Raw genomic sequence first — 16,123 nt, 5'->3', positions numbered from 1 at the left:
CATTCTATACTGTTTTTCATATTTGTGCTTTGTGTTAATGGATTTGAGGATGCTTGGTGTTAGCCAGGGATTATTCAGTCTCTTTGCTGTGATCTGTTTAGCTTTTCTGGGGCAATGTCTGTTGTAGAGGCATTGGGCTTTTTTTTAGAAAATTATTTATACATTCATTCATATCTGTATATGTTTCAAGCTCATTTTGCCAATCGATGTTATTCATAGCTGCTATAAAGTTGTTAACTGCTGTCTCGTTATGTAGTCTGAAGGTTACTTTACTAATGTCTTGTGGTAGTTTGCCCAGATTAGTTATGAGAAAGGTTGGGTAGTGGTCTGTAGTGCTGTCCGTGATTATGCCTGATTTTAAAGGGGATATGGTGTTTGTCTAGATGTGGTCTATTAAGGAGATGCTTGTCTCGGAGATTCTTGTAGGTTTAGATATTGCTGGTAGCAACAGGCAGTTACTCATTGTGTTTGTGAATTTGGTTACTTGTGGGTCCTGGTCGTGTAGTATGTTTATGTTGAAATCTCCTGTTAGTAGTAGGTGGTCTTTATTCATGTGTGCATCAGTAATCATGTTTCCTAGTTTTTCACTAAAGTGATAAATGTTTGACTGTGGTACTCTGTAGATGTTTATAACTGTGAGGGGTTTTTGCAGGTCTTTTGATTTAAATTTGGCTATGATATATTCTCCATGTTCATCCCTTGTGCAAGATTTATTGATACATTCGAGTTGATTTGAATAGTATATAGCTGTTCCTCCCCCTTGCTGGTCTGTTCTACAGCTGTGTATGGCCATGTAGCCAGGAATGGTATAGAAATCTGTAATATCAGGCTTAAGCCAGGTTTCTGTGAGTGTGATGACTGATATATTGGAATTAAGGGAACTGAGTAATGCTGTGAGGTCATCATAATGTTTGCTCAAGGATCTGACATTGTAGTTAAAGATGGTTATGTTATTGTTTTCACTGAGTAATGTCTTTGCTTGGTCTGCTGTGTAGTAATTACAGTTACTGGTTGATTCATGTAATTCATTTTGTAAAAAGTTTACATCAGGATCTATGTCTGTAATCATAGGATGAGAGTAATTTTACAAACTAGATTTTCTGAGCAAAATGATATAAGATTTATATAGAATCTACAACTAGACTTACACTTCTACTTACACTTAGGTCACACTACACATACATGTACACATTTATTTATACACACTCATCTGAGTTTTCTTTGATTTTATCTTAATAGTTCTTGGTCTTATTAATTTTCCTTTTATATCCATGGGGAAGTGGAATAAGAATCTTTCCTCCGTAAGCCATGCGTGTTGTAAAAGTCAACTAAAATGCCGGGAACAATGGGCTAGTAACCCCTTTTCCTGTAAAGATTACTAAAAAGAATAAGAAGAAGATAATTGTCAAAGTGGGAAGTCTGAATGTGCGTGGATGTTGTGCAGATGATAAGAAAGAGATGATTGTGGATGTTATAAATGAGAAGAAGCTGGATGTCCTGGCTTTAAGTGAAACAAAGCTGAAGGGGGCGGGAGAGTTTCAGTGGAGAGGAATAAATGGGATTAGGTCAGGGGTTTCAAATAGAGTTAGAGCTAAAGAAGGAGTAGCAATAATGTTGAAGGATAAGCTATGGCAGGAAAAGAGGGACTATAAATGTATTAATTCAAGGATTATGTGGAGTAAAATAAAGATTGGATGTGAAAAGTGGGTTATAATAAGCGTGTATGCACCTGGAGAAGAGAGAAGTGTAGAGGAGAGAGAGAGATTTTGGGAAATGTTGAGTGAATGCGTGGGGAGTTTTGAATCAAGTGTGAGAGTAATGGTGGTTGGGGATTTCAATGCTAAAGTGGGTAAAAATGTTATGGAAGGAGTAGTAGGTAAATTTGGGGTGCCAGGGGTAAATGTAAATGGGGAGCCTTTAATTGAGCTATGTGTAGAAAGAAATTTGGTAATAAGTAATACATATTTTATGAAAAAGAGGATAAATAAATATACAAGGTATGATGTAGCACGTAATGAAAGTAGTTTATTAGATTATGTATTGGTGGATAAAAGGTTGATGGGTAGGCTCCAGGATGTACATGTTTATAGAGGGGCAACTGATATATCGGATCATTATTTAGTTGTAGCTACAGTTAGAGTAAGAGGTAGATGGGAAAAGAGGAAGGTGGCAACAACAAGTAAGAGGGAGGTGAAAGTGTATAAACTAAGGGAGGAGGAAGTTCGGGTGAGATATAAGCGACTATTGGCAGAAAGGTGGGCTAGTGCAAAGACGAGTAGTGGGGGGGGGGGGGTTGTAGAGGGTTGGAATAGTTTTAAAAATGCAGTATTAGAATGTGGGGCAGAAGTTTGTGGTTATAGGAGGGTGGGGGCAGGAGGAAAGAGGAGTGATTGGTGGAATGATGAAGTAAAGGGTGTGATAAAAGAGAAAAAGGTAGCTTATGAGAGGTTTTTACAAAGCAGAAGTGTTATAAGAAGAGCAGAGTATATGGAGAGTAAAAGAAAGGTAAAGAGAGTGGTGAGAGAGTGCAAAAGGAGAGCAGATGATAGAGTGGGAGAGGCACTGTCAAGAAATTTTAATGAAAATAAGAAAAAATTTTGGAGTGAGTTAAACAAGTTAAGAAAGCCTAGGGAAAATATGGATTTGTCAGTTAAAAACAGAGTAGGGGAGTTAGTAGATGGGGAGATGGAGGTATTGGGTAGATGGCGAGAATATTTTGAGGAACTTTTAAATGTTAAGGAAGAAACAGAGGCAGTAATTTCATGCACTGGTCAGGGAGGTATACCATCTTTTAGGAGTGAAGAAGAGCAGAATGTAAGTGTGGGGGAGGTACGTGAGGCATTACGTAAAATGAAAGGGGGTAAAGCAGCTGGAACTGATGGGATCATGACAGAAATGTTAAAAGCAGGGGGGGATATAGTGTTGGATTGGTTGGTACTTTTGTTTAATAAATGTATGAAAGAGGGGAAGGTACCTAGGGATTGGCAGAGAGCATGTATAGTCCCTTTATATAAAGGGAAAGGGGACAAAAGAGACTGTAAAAATTATAGAGGAATAAGCTTACTGAGTATACCAGGAAAAGTGTACGGTAGGGTTATAATTGAAAGAATTAGAGGTAAGACAGAATGTAGGATTGCGGATGAGCAAGGAGGTTTTAGAGTGGGTAGGGGATGTGTAGATCAGGTGTTTACATTGAAGCATATATGTGAACAGTATTTAGATAAAGATAGGGAAGTTTTTATTGCATTTATGGATTTAGAAAAGGCATATGATAGAGTGGATAGAGGAGCAATGTGGCAGATGTTGCAAGTATATGGAATAGGTGGTAAGTTATTAAATGCTGTAAAGAGTTTTTATGAGGATAGTGAGGCTCAGGTTAGGGTGTGTAGAAGAGAGGGAGACTACTTCCCGGTAAAAGTAGGTCTTAGACAGGGATGTGTAATGTCACCATGGTTGTTTAATATATTTATAGATGGGGTTGTAAAGGAAGTAAATGCTAGGGTGTTTGGGAGAGGGGTGGGATTAAATTATGGGGAATCAAATTCAAAATGGGAATTGACACAGTTACTTTTTGCTGATGATACTGTGCTTATGGGAGATTCTAAAGAAAAATTGCAAAGGTTAGTGGATGAGTTTGGGAATGTGTGTAAAGGTAGAAAGTTGAAAGTGAATATAGAAAAGAGTAAGGTGATGAGGGTGTCAAATGATTTAGATAAAGAAAAATTGGATATCAAATTGGGGAGGAGGAGTATGGAAGAAGTGAATGTTTTCAGATACTTGGGAGTTGACGTGTCGGTGGATGGATTTATGAAGGATGAGGTTAATCATAGAATTGATGAGGGAAAAAAGGTAAGTGGTGCGTTGAGGTATATGTGGAGTCAAAAAACGTTATCTATGGAGGCAAAGAAGGGAATGTATGAAAGTATAGTAGTACCAACACTCTTATATGGGTGTGAAGCTTGGGTGGTAAATGCAGCAGCGAGGAGACGGTTGGAGGCAGTGGAGATGTCCTGTTTAAGGGCAATGTGTGGTGTAAATATTATGCAGAAAATTCGGAGTGTGGAAATTAGGAGAAGGTGTGGAGTTAATAAAAGTATTAGTCAGAGGGCAGAAGAGGGGTTGTTGAGGTGGTTTGGTCATTTAGAGAGAATGGATCAAAGTAGAACGACATGGAAAGCATATAAATCTATAGGGGAAGGAAGGCGGGGTAGGGGTCGTCCTCGATAGGGTTGGAGAGAGGGGGTAAAGGAGGTTTTGTGGGTAAGGGGCTTGGACTTCCAGCAAGCGTGCGTGAGCGTGTTAGATAGGAGTGAATGGAGACGAATGGTACTTGGGACCTGACGATCTGTTGGAGTGTGAGCAGGGTAATATTTAGTGAAGGGATTCAGGGAAACCGGTTATTTTCATATAGTCGGACTTGAGTCCTGGAAATGGGAAGTACAATGCCTGCACTTTAAAGGAGGGGTTTGGGATATTGGCAGTTTGGAGGGATATGTTGTATCTTTATATGTGTATGCTTCTAGACTGTTGTATTCTGAGCACCTCTGCAAAAACAGTGATAATGTGCGAGTGTGGTGAAAGTGTTGAATGATGATGAAAGTATTTTCTTTTTGGGGATTTTCTTTCTTTTTTGGGTCACCCTGCCTCGGTGGGAGACGGCCGACTTTTTCAAAAAAAAAAAAAAAAAAAAAAAAAAAAACTAGACTTATGACTAAGACACTGTGATTAATCTAAAACTTGTAAAAAATTTTAAGAAAAAGGGATTATTACAGAATTGATAATTTAGTTATACACTTAAGTATCTAATAGCACCTTAATTATTTTAACAAGTGAGTTTATGAACTACAGTAGATTTTTACAGTTAAAATAAAGGAGCTAATGGGTATAATAGTAAAAGAATGTATTAAAAGTAAAATCAGTAGCACCTGAGGTAGTCTATATCACCTAGAGTATTTTAATGGCAAAATAGTGAACTTATAACACTTTAGCCCCTGAGAATAGCACTTTGATTATTTTAACAATTGTGAATATATGAAATGAGGCAGTTATTTTTTTTTTTTTTTTTCAACAAGTCGGCCATCTCCCACCGAGGCAGGGTGACCCAAAAAAGAAAGAAAATCCCCAAAAAGAAAATACTTTCATCATCATTCAACACTTTCACCACACTCGCACATTATCACTGTTTTTGCAGAGGTGCTCAGAATACAACAGTCTAGAAGCATACACATATAAAGATACACAACATATCCCTCCAAACTGCCAATATCCCAAACCCCTCCTTTAAAGTGCAGCCATTGTACTTCCCATTTCCAGGACTCAAGTCCGACTATATGAAAATAACCGGTTTCCCTGAATCCCTTCACTAAATATTACCCTGCTCACACTCCAACAGATCGTCAGGTCCCAAGTACTATTCGTCTCCATTCACTCCTATCTAACACGCTCACGCACGCTTGCTGGAAGTCCAAGCCCCTTACCCACAAAACCTCCTTTACCCCCTCTCTCCAACCCTTTCGAGGACGACCCCTACCCCGCCTTCCTTCCCCTATAGATTTATATGCTTTCCATGTCATTCTACTTTGATCCATTCTCTCTAAATGACCAAACCACCTCAACAACCCCTCCTCTGCCCTCTGACTAATACTTTTATTAACTCCACACCTTCTCCTAATTTCCACACTCCGAATTTTCTGCATAATATTTACACCACACATTGCCCTTAAACAGGACATCTCCACTGCCTCCAACCGTCTCCTCGCTGCTGCATTTACCACCCAAGCTTCACACCCATATAAGAGTGTTGGTACTACTATACTTTCATACATACCCTTCTTTGCCTCCATAGATAACGTTTTTTGACTCCACATATACCTCAACGCACCACTCACCTTTTTTCCCTCATCAATTCTATGATTAACCTCATCCTTCATAAATCCATCCGCCGACACGTCAACTCCCAAGTATCTGAAAACATTCACTTCTTCCATACTCCTCCTCCCCAATTTGATATCCAATTTTTCTTTATCCAAATCATTTGACACCCTCATCACCTTACTCTTTTCTATGTTCACTTTCAACTTTCTACCTTTACACACATTCCCAAACTCATCCACTAACCTTTGCAATTTTTCTTTAGAATCTCCCATAAGCACAGTATCATCAGCAAAAAGTAACTGTGTCAATTCCCATTTTGAATTTGATTCCCCATAATTTAATCCCACCCCTCTCCCAAACACCCTAGCATTTACTTCCTTTACAACCCCATCTATAAATATATTAAACAACCATGGTGACATTACACATCCCTGTCTAAGACCTACTTTTACCGGGAAGTAGTCTCCCTCTCTTCTACACACCCTAACCTGAGCCTCACTATCCTCATAAAAACTCTTTACAGCATTTAATAACTTACCACCTATTCCATATACTTGCAACATCTGCCACATTGCTCCTCTATCCACTCTATCATATGCCTTTTCTAAATCCATAAATGCAATAAAAACTTCCCTATCTTTATCTAAATACTGAGGCAGTTATATAAAGCTAAAATAAAGGAGAAAATATATAAGGGACTAAATTAAGTAATGGTGAACAAAGTTCAATGGACAGATAATCACTATGATATAATATAATGGCAAAATAGTGAACTTATTACACTTTAGCACCTGAGAATAGCACCTTGATTATTTTAACAAATGTGAATATATGAACTAAGGTAGTTATATAAAGCTAAAATAAAGGAGAAAATATACAAGGGACTAAATTAAGTAATGGTGAACAAAGTTCAATGGACAGATAGTCACTATGATATAATATTGATTTGGGAGTAAGATCTGATTTATAATGTATAATAAGTTGAGCAATTAATTGCACTATAAAAAGTAGAGAAATATGAGGTAGCTGGTACTAGCTAGCAAAAGATAGTTTTGGGACACTCACAATAATGTAACTGGAATATACACTAATTGCTCACACAATATAAAGGGGATTAAAATAGTAGTGGTAAGCTGAATTAAATGGACAGGTAGCAACCATGAATAACATTAAACTGGAGTAAGATTTGTCTTGCAACACAAAATTATGAGCAATAAAAGCAATTAAAAAGTAAAAAGTATTTGAGGTAGCTGGTATTAGCTGGTAAAAGAAATAATAATAATGCACAATAGTGTAATAGTAAATAGTAATAATGCACAATAATATAATAGTAATGTACACTATATGCACCACACGTATGTATGTGTTAAGGACACTTATCTAATCTGTTACAGAAATGTTAGCTTTTCTAAGGAAGGTAGAGAAATCATGTTCATTTGAGATGGTGTATTGTTGTCCTGCTGAAGTTTTTCTAATTAGTATTTTCCCATTTCGAGTGAAACACTGATGTATTTTGTTTTCCTGTTTAAGTTTTCTCAACCTGAACAGAAGGTTTTGACGTTTTCTCGTTAGACACTCGTTGATAAACACTCCATTTTTCATTGTAATTGCTGATTTAATTAAGTCCTTTCTTTTATCATACGAATGAAGTCTGATCATGATACTGTGTTTACTACCTTGTTTTCCTAACAAACGTGTTTCTTTGATTTCATTGTTTTGCACGATAACTTGTACATGGCCCTGTATTATCCTGATGGACTGTTTATTATAATTGCATCAGACAACTTATCTTGTTCTGTTTTGTCGTCTTGGAAATCAAGGTATTCATTCAGTCAGTCTTCCATATAACTGATTTTCATTAAGGCAGCCCACCCCAGTTTGTCCAATTTAAGGAGGTTTCACTGTGCATACTTCTAATTCTATTAAAATTGTCCCTAATTCTTAAAAATAACTATAAATAAGTCTTTACACTATCAACTAAAATTTTTCATGTTTTTCAGCATCATTTTTTTTGTAAACTTTTATCTCACAAATCCTCTTGAAATTTAAAATTTTTACTCTATCAACCATAATATACTGAAGTATTACTTACCCCCTACTTACACCATATACATTTTATGCCAGTTTCTTTCAGTGGCCTGGATTTTTGTTTGAGTGGTCTCAGTCCTTTTCAATATTTTACTGCTATAGTTCATAAGTCTTCCAAGGTATCCAATAACCTTTCTCCCTTGTAATAATATTACTCATTGTATTATTTTTTCCATTCTTTATTTTATGATTTAACTATTTAAATGTTTACTTCTAGTGTGCAACCTATGGAAAATTTTTGGCTGAAATGTGCTTCCAGATGGGGTCTTGTCACTGGGTATCAGAGCAGCAAATTTCGAAAGAAAGTGCAGTGTATTTATGAATTAGTATTCTTAAATTATATTAAAATAATACCAACTAGTAGGTTCAGCCCATAGATGGATAAAGCCTGAATGTAACTGCAGACATGGTTAAATAACAACATACTAATCTACATAATTAACCCGTTAACTGTCCAAACGTAGATCTACGTTCTCTCGCCCAGCGCTCCGAATATTTTTTTTTTATAGAAATAAAGAGCGCATTTTTCTACGTGTCATAGGGTAAAAAAAAAATTTTAGGTTCAGTACTCACTGAGATATGAGCCTGCGAAGTTGGCCCTTGATGCTCATCTGACAGCAACACGGAGTCCTGCCACTTGCAGAAGTATTGCCGATACACCTTTTCTTCTCGTTTTCTTATTATTTTACATAATTTTTGTTCTGATAATTACTGTTTATAGTAGTTCTTATGATCTGACACCCAATCTTTGTTCTGACACTAATATTAGGTACTGAAATAGTACTCAAATATGTAGTCACAAACACAGTGACAGGTGAACATTTTCATCTACCTTAGTCACATACTATTGTCTAGAAATATATACATAGTATTTATAGGTCTCAGCAATGTTCTGGAGACAGGAGTGTATAATAATAATCATAATAATAATAATACTATCTAGGTAGTAGGTTGGTAGACAGCAACCGCCCAGGGAGGTACCACCGTCCTGCCAAGTGAGTGTAAATAACAAAAAAAGGCACAATACCGTGACTGGAACGATACACAAATAACTTGCACATAGAAGAGAGGAGCATACGATGACGTTTCGGTCCGACTTGGACCATTTACAAAGTCACACTAAGAGAAGTGGAGCAGGACAAGTATATAGTATATACAGCAGGGCCCCACTTATATGGCAGGTTAGGTTCCAGGCTACCGCCGTAAAGCGGAAACTGCCGTCAAGTGGAACACCCTTTTTTTCCACTTATAAATTCATACAAACACTAGATAACAAGTTTACACTAACATATATTAAGTTAGCAATAGAACCAGGCATCAAAAAACAATAAAAAAGTACAATACACACAGTGCACTCATTACTTACCTTAAAATATTTATAGTCTTAATCTAGGGTGAGACAAGTAGTATTTATTGTAAGAAATCAAGTGTGGTATGTATGGTAGTCAGCCGGGCTACCATACCAGGCCAACCCACCCACACATATATTCTATGATATTTAAGCATCCCAGAGCGATAAAATGTATATACAGTTCACTCATTACTTACCTTAAAATATTTGTAGTCTTAATGTAGGGTCAGGAGTAAGTAAATGAGATAAACCAAGAATGAGAGAGAGAAAGAATGAGTACATGAGAGGGGACAGGCGCAGAGTTATGTAAACAAACCAGGCGAACGCAAGTTTTGTAAACAAACGAAGTGTACACGTCTGGTTTGTGTACAAGTTACATTGTGTACAGGTTGTCTCTACATTGATACGGTAGAATTAATAAAGAAGAACACTCCCATTCTCATGTAACATCATTTTGAGAAGAAATGAAGCTCTGAGTGAAGGCAATGGAAATAAGTCACACTGACTTTTTTGGGTTATCCTAGGTTCTCTACACATATGTTATGTATGATAATCTATGTAACTGTATTTGTGTATACCTGAATAAACTTACTTACATACATACGAAAGGAACAATTTTCTACAGTTACCCCCAGTAACACATTTTCTCTTATGTTAGATTAGAGAAAATGTTATTCTTGCCGTCACTTGTACAAGTTATCTGCCTCCCACATCTTATATTTATGTTTATTTATTCTATTGTGGGGTGTATTTATCATCTTTTTATGTTATGTATCGTGTTTATTATATAATTTTGAAAAAAATATCATGGATGGATTAATGAAAATGTGTATATTAACGTAATATACGACATTTAATGAGACTCGGCGAGTATTGTTATTATTATTATTATCATTTCTAATATGGCGTCACTTGTGCAAGTCGTCTGCTACCACATCTCATATTTGTTTATTTATTCTATTGTGGGGTGTATTTATCATCTTTTTATGTTATGTATCGTGTTTATTATATAATTTTGAAAAAAATATCATGGATGGATTAATGAAAATGTGTATATTAACGTAATATACGACATTTAAATGACTCGATGATTATTATCATTACTAATATGATGTCTGGAGACATAAGACACTTACCGATTTTAATGTGTACCTGCATGCCAGCACAGTATGTAAGTTTATTTAGGTACAGGTATACATAAGTATAATTATCAGAGTATATATAAAATATGAAATAACTTTTAAAAACATTTGAAATTTTGGAGTTTCCAGACAAAATGGAGACTTAGTGCTTACTGAGCTCACGGAGAATGTAAACAAACAGGGTGGGGCACGGTGACTGTATTAGAAAGTCAGGTGGGGGGAGCCGTATAGCGAGTTTTGGTCATAATTTGAAATGACCGTATTAGCGGAATGCCATAAAGTGAAACGCCGTAAAGCGGGGCCCTCCTGTATAGGCAGGAAGAGGTAGAGGTGGTGGCGGCGGCGGCAGCAGCAGTAGTGACGACTTTGTAAATGGTCCAAGTCGGACAGAAACGTAGTCATAAGCTCCTCTCTTCTATGTGCGGGTTATTTGTGTATAAGTGAGTGTAAAATGAAAGCCTGTAATTGTTTTACATGATGGTAGGATTACTGGTGTCCATTTTTCTGTCTCATGAACATGCAAGGTTTCAGGTACATCGTGCTACTTCTACTTACACTTAGGTCACACTACACATACATGTACAAGCATACAGTATATACACACCCTTCTGGGTTTTTCTTCTATTTTCTTACCAGTTCTTGTTCTTGTTTATTTCCTCTTACCTCCATGGGGAAGTGGAACAGAATTCTTCCTCCGTAAGCCATGCGTGTTGTAAGAGGCGACTAAAATGCCAGGAGCAAGGGGCTAGTAACGCTTTCTCCTGTATAAATTACTAAATGTAAAAAAAGAAACTTTCGTTTTTCCTTTTGGGCCACCCCGCCTCGGTGGGATACGGCCGGTGTGTTGAAAGAATGAATAATAATAATAACAATAATAATACAGTGGACCCTCAATCAACGATGGCATTGTCTAACGTTAAATCCAACTAGCGATACATTTTAACGCAAAAATTTTGCCTCGACTAGCGCTAAAAAACTCGACCAACACGATTTGTTCCGTCTGAGACGTGTCCACTTGTGGCCAGTGTTTACAAGCCAGCCAGCCACTGTGGTCCCATCCAAACATACAATTGGAACATTTCATATTATCACAGCGTTTTTAGTGATTGCACCTGCAAAATAAGTCACCATGGGCCCCAAGAAAGCTTCTAGTGCCAACCCTACAGCAAAAAGGGTGAGAATTACTATGGATATTTAGAAAGAGATCATTGCTAAGTATGAAAGTGGAGTGTGTGTCTCCGAGCTGGCCAGGTTGTGCACAAAACCCCAATCAACCATCGTTACTATTGTGGCTAAGAAAACGGCAATCAAGGAAGGTGTTCTTGCCAAAGGTGCAACTATGTTTTCGAAACTGAGATCGCAAGTGATAGAAGATGTTGAGAGACTCTTATTGGCGTGGATAAACAAAAAACAGATAGCAGGAGATAGCATCTCTCAAGCGATCATATGTGAAAAGGCTAGGAAGTTGCATGACGATTTAATTAGAAAAATGCCTGCAACTAGTGGTGATGTGAGTGAATTTAAGGCCAGCAAAGGTTGGTTTGAGAGATTTAAGAATCGTAGTGGCATACATAGTGTGATAAGGCATAGTGAGGCTGCCAGTTTGGACCAAAAAGCAGCTGAAAAATATGTGCAGGAATTCAAGGAGTACATAGACAGTGAAGAACTGAAACCTGAACAAGTGTTTAAATGTGACACTGACAATGTTGTGAAACACTTTAGGAATGTCATAAAGGAACGGGAGGTACAGGCCTCTATGGACAGATATGTTGTGCGACAGAGGTCCAGTGACTCTCAAGCTGGTCCTAGTGGCATTAAAAGAAGAAGGGAAGTAACCCCGGAAAAGGACTTGACACCTCAAGTCCTAATGGAAGGGGATTCCCCTTCTAAACACTAACACCATCCACAGTCTCCCCTCCTCCCATCCCATCAATCATCACCAGATATTCAATAAAGGTAAGTGTCATGTAATTATACATGTCTTCTTCAGTTTGTGTGTATTAAAATTAATATTTCATTTGGTAACATTTTTTTTTTCATTACTTTTGGGTGTCTTGCACGGATTAATTTGATTTCCATTATTTCTTATGGGGAAAATTAACTCGACTAACGATAATTTCGATGAACGATGAGCTCTTAGGAACGGATTAATATCGTTGGTCGAGGGTCCACTGTAATAATAATAATAATAATAATAATAATAATAATAATAATAATAATAATAATAATAATTTCCCTTGAAGCATCATGTAAGAGTGTGTCACTGGTCTTATCTTATCACTCCACTGCTGATAATGGTGACATTTGATGAGTGTGGTTTTATCTTATCACCCAGCTAATGACAGTGGTGACATTTAATGAGTCTTCCCTTTATTTATTTTCACTATTTCACATAAACATGTCTGTCTGTCTATCTATCTATCTGTCTGTCTATCTGTCTGTCTGTCTAGCTCTCTGTCTATCTGTCTAGCTTTCTGTCTATCTAGCTCTCTGTCCATCTATCTTTTTAGCTCTCTATCTGTCCAGCTCTGTCTAGCACTATGTATCTGTCTAGCTCACTATCTGTGTCTTTCTGTCTGTCTGCTTGTCTCTCGTGTCTCAGAGTTGCTCATGAACCAACTGGTATTACAAATGATCACTATCTACAAGCACAGTATAGCAATTTGTCTGGATTTTTTGGGTTATCCTAGGTAATTTACACTATGTATAATTGTATTTACATATGTGTTCCTGTGAGATAGAGACAGAGATAGACCGAGATACAGACAGACAAACGGAGACAGAGCCAATCAGCCAGCCAGCCAGCCAGCTGCCGTCCATCCAGGTGGCCAGCGAACCACCGGCCAGCTGCCGGCCATCCATGAGGCTAGCCAGCCACCGGCCATCCAGGTGGCCAGCCAGGAGGCCAGCCAGCCAGCCAGATGGCCAGCCAGCTGCCAGCTAGCCAGCCAGTTTGTTGAAATTACAGTTCCAGAACTGTTTCTTTTTACTTAGGGCATAGGTTGTAAGACATTCTGGGAGGATGACACTTTACTCTTCAAAAGGGAGTGTTAATATGACATGACTTCAGAGAATCCTTGGTGTTTGCCATGCTGTTTGCTCTAGCTGGCACTCAACTGAGCTGGTGCTCCCACAAGTTACTAAGTGGTCCCAGATTTTTTTAATAGTGCACACACCGAGGGTTAAGATCCATTCTATGCTGACCAGGCATCTTAGGCCAATCGTGCCAAATTTGGAGGAAGGAAAAATAAAACATAGATCTACGTTTGGAGCGCTAGCGGTAAGAACGTAGATCTATGTTTGGACAGTTAACGGGTTAAGTATCAGCAGAGAATCAGCAGAGAGCATCAAAGCATTCATCTATTGTTAATTCATCTGTTGTTAATAAAGTCAATTTTGCAAAGGTGAATGAACAGACACACTATATGCCTTCCTCTACAGATTTTTTTAACACGTCGGCCGTTTCCCACCGAGGCAGGGTGACCCAAGAAAAAAAAAGAAAAACCCAAAAAGAAAGAAAAAACTTGCATCATCATTCAACACTTTCACCCTCACTCATACATAATCACTATCTCTGCAGAGGTGCTCAGATACGACAGTTTAGGAGTCCCCCAAACTGCCAATATTTATAGATACGTATGTGCATAACAAAATTAATAATCATTACAAAATCATAAGTGCTCTTGTGAGGTGATGTTTCATTAAACAGTGTCACCTAGCTCATGGGATAATGTACTTACCAAAATAGGGGGTAATCTCCATATTTGTAATTTTTTTGACGCTTGTTGAATTTTTTTACATTTGTCACAGGAATACTCGAGTGTTTCCTCGGAGCAGAAGGCCTCTAGGCAGTCTGTTAGTGCTATAGGTTCTACATGCTTGCGGCGCATCTCTTCAACACTACTGTGTACCATGAACACCTGTTATAAAACTTTTTATTATTTTGTTTATATTTCATTAAGAAAAATACATCTGATCAAAACTATATTATAATATTTATGTATGTGTTGTATATACCAAGTAAAAAAAAAATTTCAGCAAATACCAACCCTTTCTAAAGCTGTTTGATACCGCAGATGAAGAGCTGTAGGATCCCAATCAATGGCAAGGAAAGCTGCATTCTGTGAGAAATTATTGTCATCACACGGCAACTGACATCCTCTGCAAAATCTATACCAAGGACACCATGCACACTGCAGTCCTTCCCGCTCAACAACACGCAACACAAATGGGAATTCATAACCTAAGCTGTCATCACTGAAAATATAAAAATAAAAGCTATGAAATATTCAAAGAATGTGAAGATAAAGAGTGCAAAACCATTTAATATGAATTAAGAAGGCAGGCAAATACACCTAATACTATATGCAGTCTTGATGGCAGTCATATATACCCAGTAATATAGTCTCTTACTCTGGCAATTAATACCGTATTGGATACACCCAAAGAGTATCTCACGTGATGTACAGTATGTGCAGAGAACAGAAGAATATATATATACCAAGAGGTGTACAACTCAGTATACATTAGGGCCCCACTTATACAGCAGGTTAGGTTTCAGGCTACTGCATATAAATGCCAGATAACAAATTTACACTAACACACATTAAGTTAGCAATAGAACTAGGCATTAAAAACAATAAAATGTAAAATACACAAATAGTACACTCATTATTTACCTCAAAATATTTGTAGTCTTAAAGTAGGGCGAGAAGTAAGTAGCATTTACTGTAGGAAGTCAGGTGCAGGAGGTATGGTAGCCCTCCAGGCCACCCCACCCACATGTAATATACTACGACATTAAAGTGCTCTAGAGCAATAAAATGCATATACAGTCAGTTCTTGGTTTCAGATTACTGCTAACCACAACTCCTAAATCCTTTTCGCAATCCGTAATTTTAAGATCTGCATTATTTAGTTTGTATGTGGCATTGTTATTTTCCTGCCCAACATTTAGAACTTTGCATTTGTCTATATTAAACTGCATCTGCCACTTCTCCGACTACTGCACCAGTCTATTCAAATCATCCTGAAGTGCTCTAATGTCCTCATTAGAATGAATTGCACAGCCTATTTTGGTGTCATCAGCAAATTTGCTTATGTTGCTATTTATTCCTCTCATCCATGTCATTTATGTAGATTGTGAGCAAGGGGCCCAACACTGACCCCTGTGGAACACCGCTTGTGATGTGCCCCCATTCTGATTTCTTTCCATTAATGCAAACTCTCTACTGTCTATTTGCTAACCATGCCTCTACCCAGGAAAAAATTTCTCTTCCTATTCCGTGTGCCTTAAGTTTTCTCAACAGCTTCTGATGTAGAACTCTATCGAAAGCCTTACTGAAGTCTATGTACAAAATTACATATTCAATACCATGATCTACCTCCTCAAATACCTTAGTGAAGAAAGTCAGTAAATTTTTAAGACAGGAACGCCCCTTTGAAAAACTGTGCTGAGATTCATTAAGCAATTTATGCCTTTCAAGATGGCTACGAATTGCTTCAGCAATTATTGATTCCATAAATTTACCAACTATGGAGGTAAGGCTTATTGGTCTATAGTTCAAAGCTAAGGACCTGTCACCTGCCTTGTAAATAGGTACTACATTTGCCATTTTCCACTTGTCTGGCACTATGCCAGTGTGTAGTGATATATTGAAAATATTAG

At 37.6% G+C, this 16,123-nt stretch overlaps 1 protein-coding gene across 4 annotated transcripts in view; it reads right to left on the bottom strand.

The window, feature by feature from the left end:
• Positions 1 to 16,123, bottom strand: part of Usp32 (Ubiquitin specific protease 32) — a 290,375-nt gene that overhangs the window by 37,876 nt on the left and 236,376 nt on the right. For all 4 annotated transcript variants that reach the window (XM_070086560.1, XM_070086561.1, XM_070086563.1 and 1 more), the window contains 2 exons: positions 14,505 to 14,712; positions 14,196 to 14,375 (listed from right to left, as the gene is read on the bottom strand). In XM_070086560.1, coding sequence (XP_069942661.1) covers positions 14,196 to 14,375; positions 14,505 to 14,712 — 388 coding nt within the window. The remainder of the gene's footprint in view (positions 1 to 14,195; positions 14,376 to 14,504; positions 14,713 to 16,123) is intronic.

This window comes from Cherax quadricarinatus, chromosome 19 (genome assembly GCF_038502225.1).
Source record: "Cherax quadricarinatus isolate ZL_2023a chromosome 19, ASM3850222v1, whole genome shotgun sequence".
NCBI classification, from domain to species: Eukaryota; Metazoa; Arthropoda; class Malacostraca; order Decapoda; family Parastacidae; genus Cherax; species Cherax quadricarinatus.
Note: the sequence above shows the minus strand (reverse complement) of the source record. Positions and strands in the feature narration are given on the sequence as shown.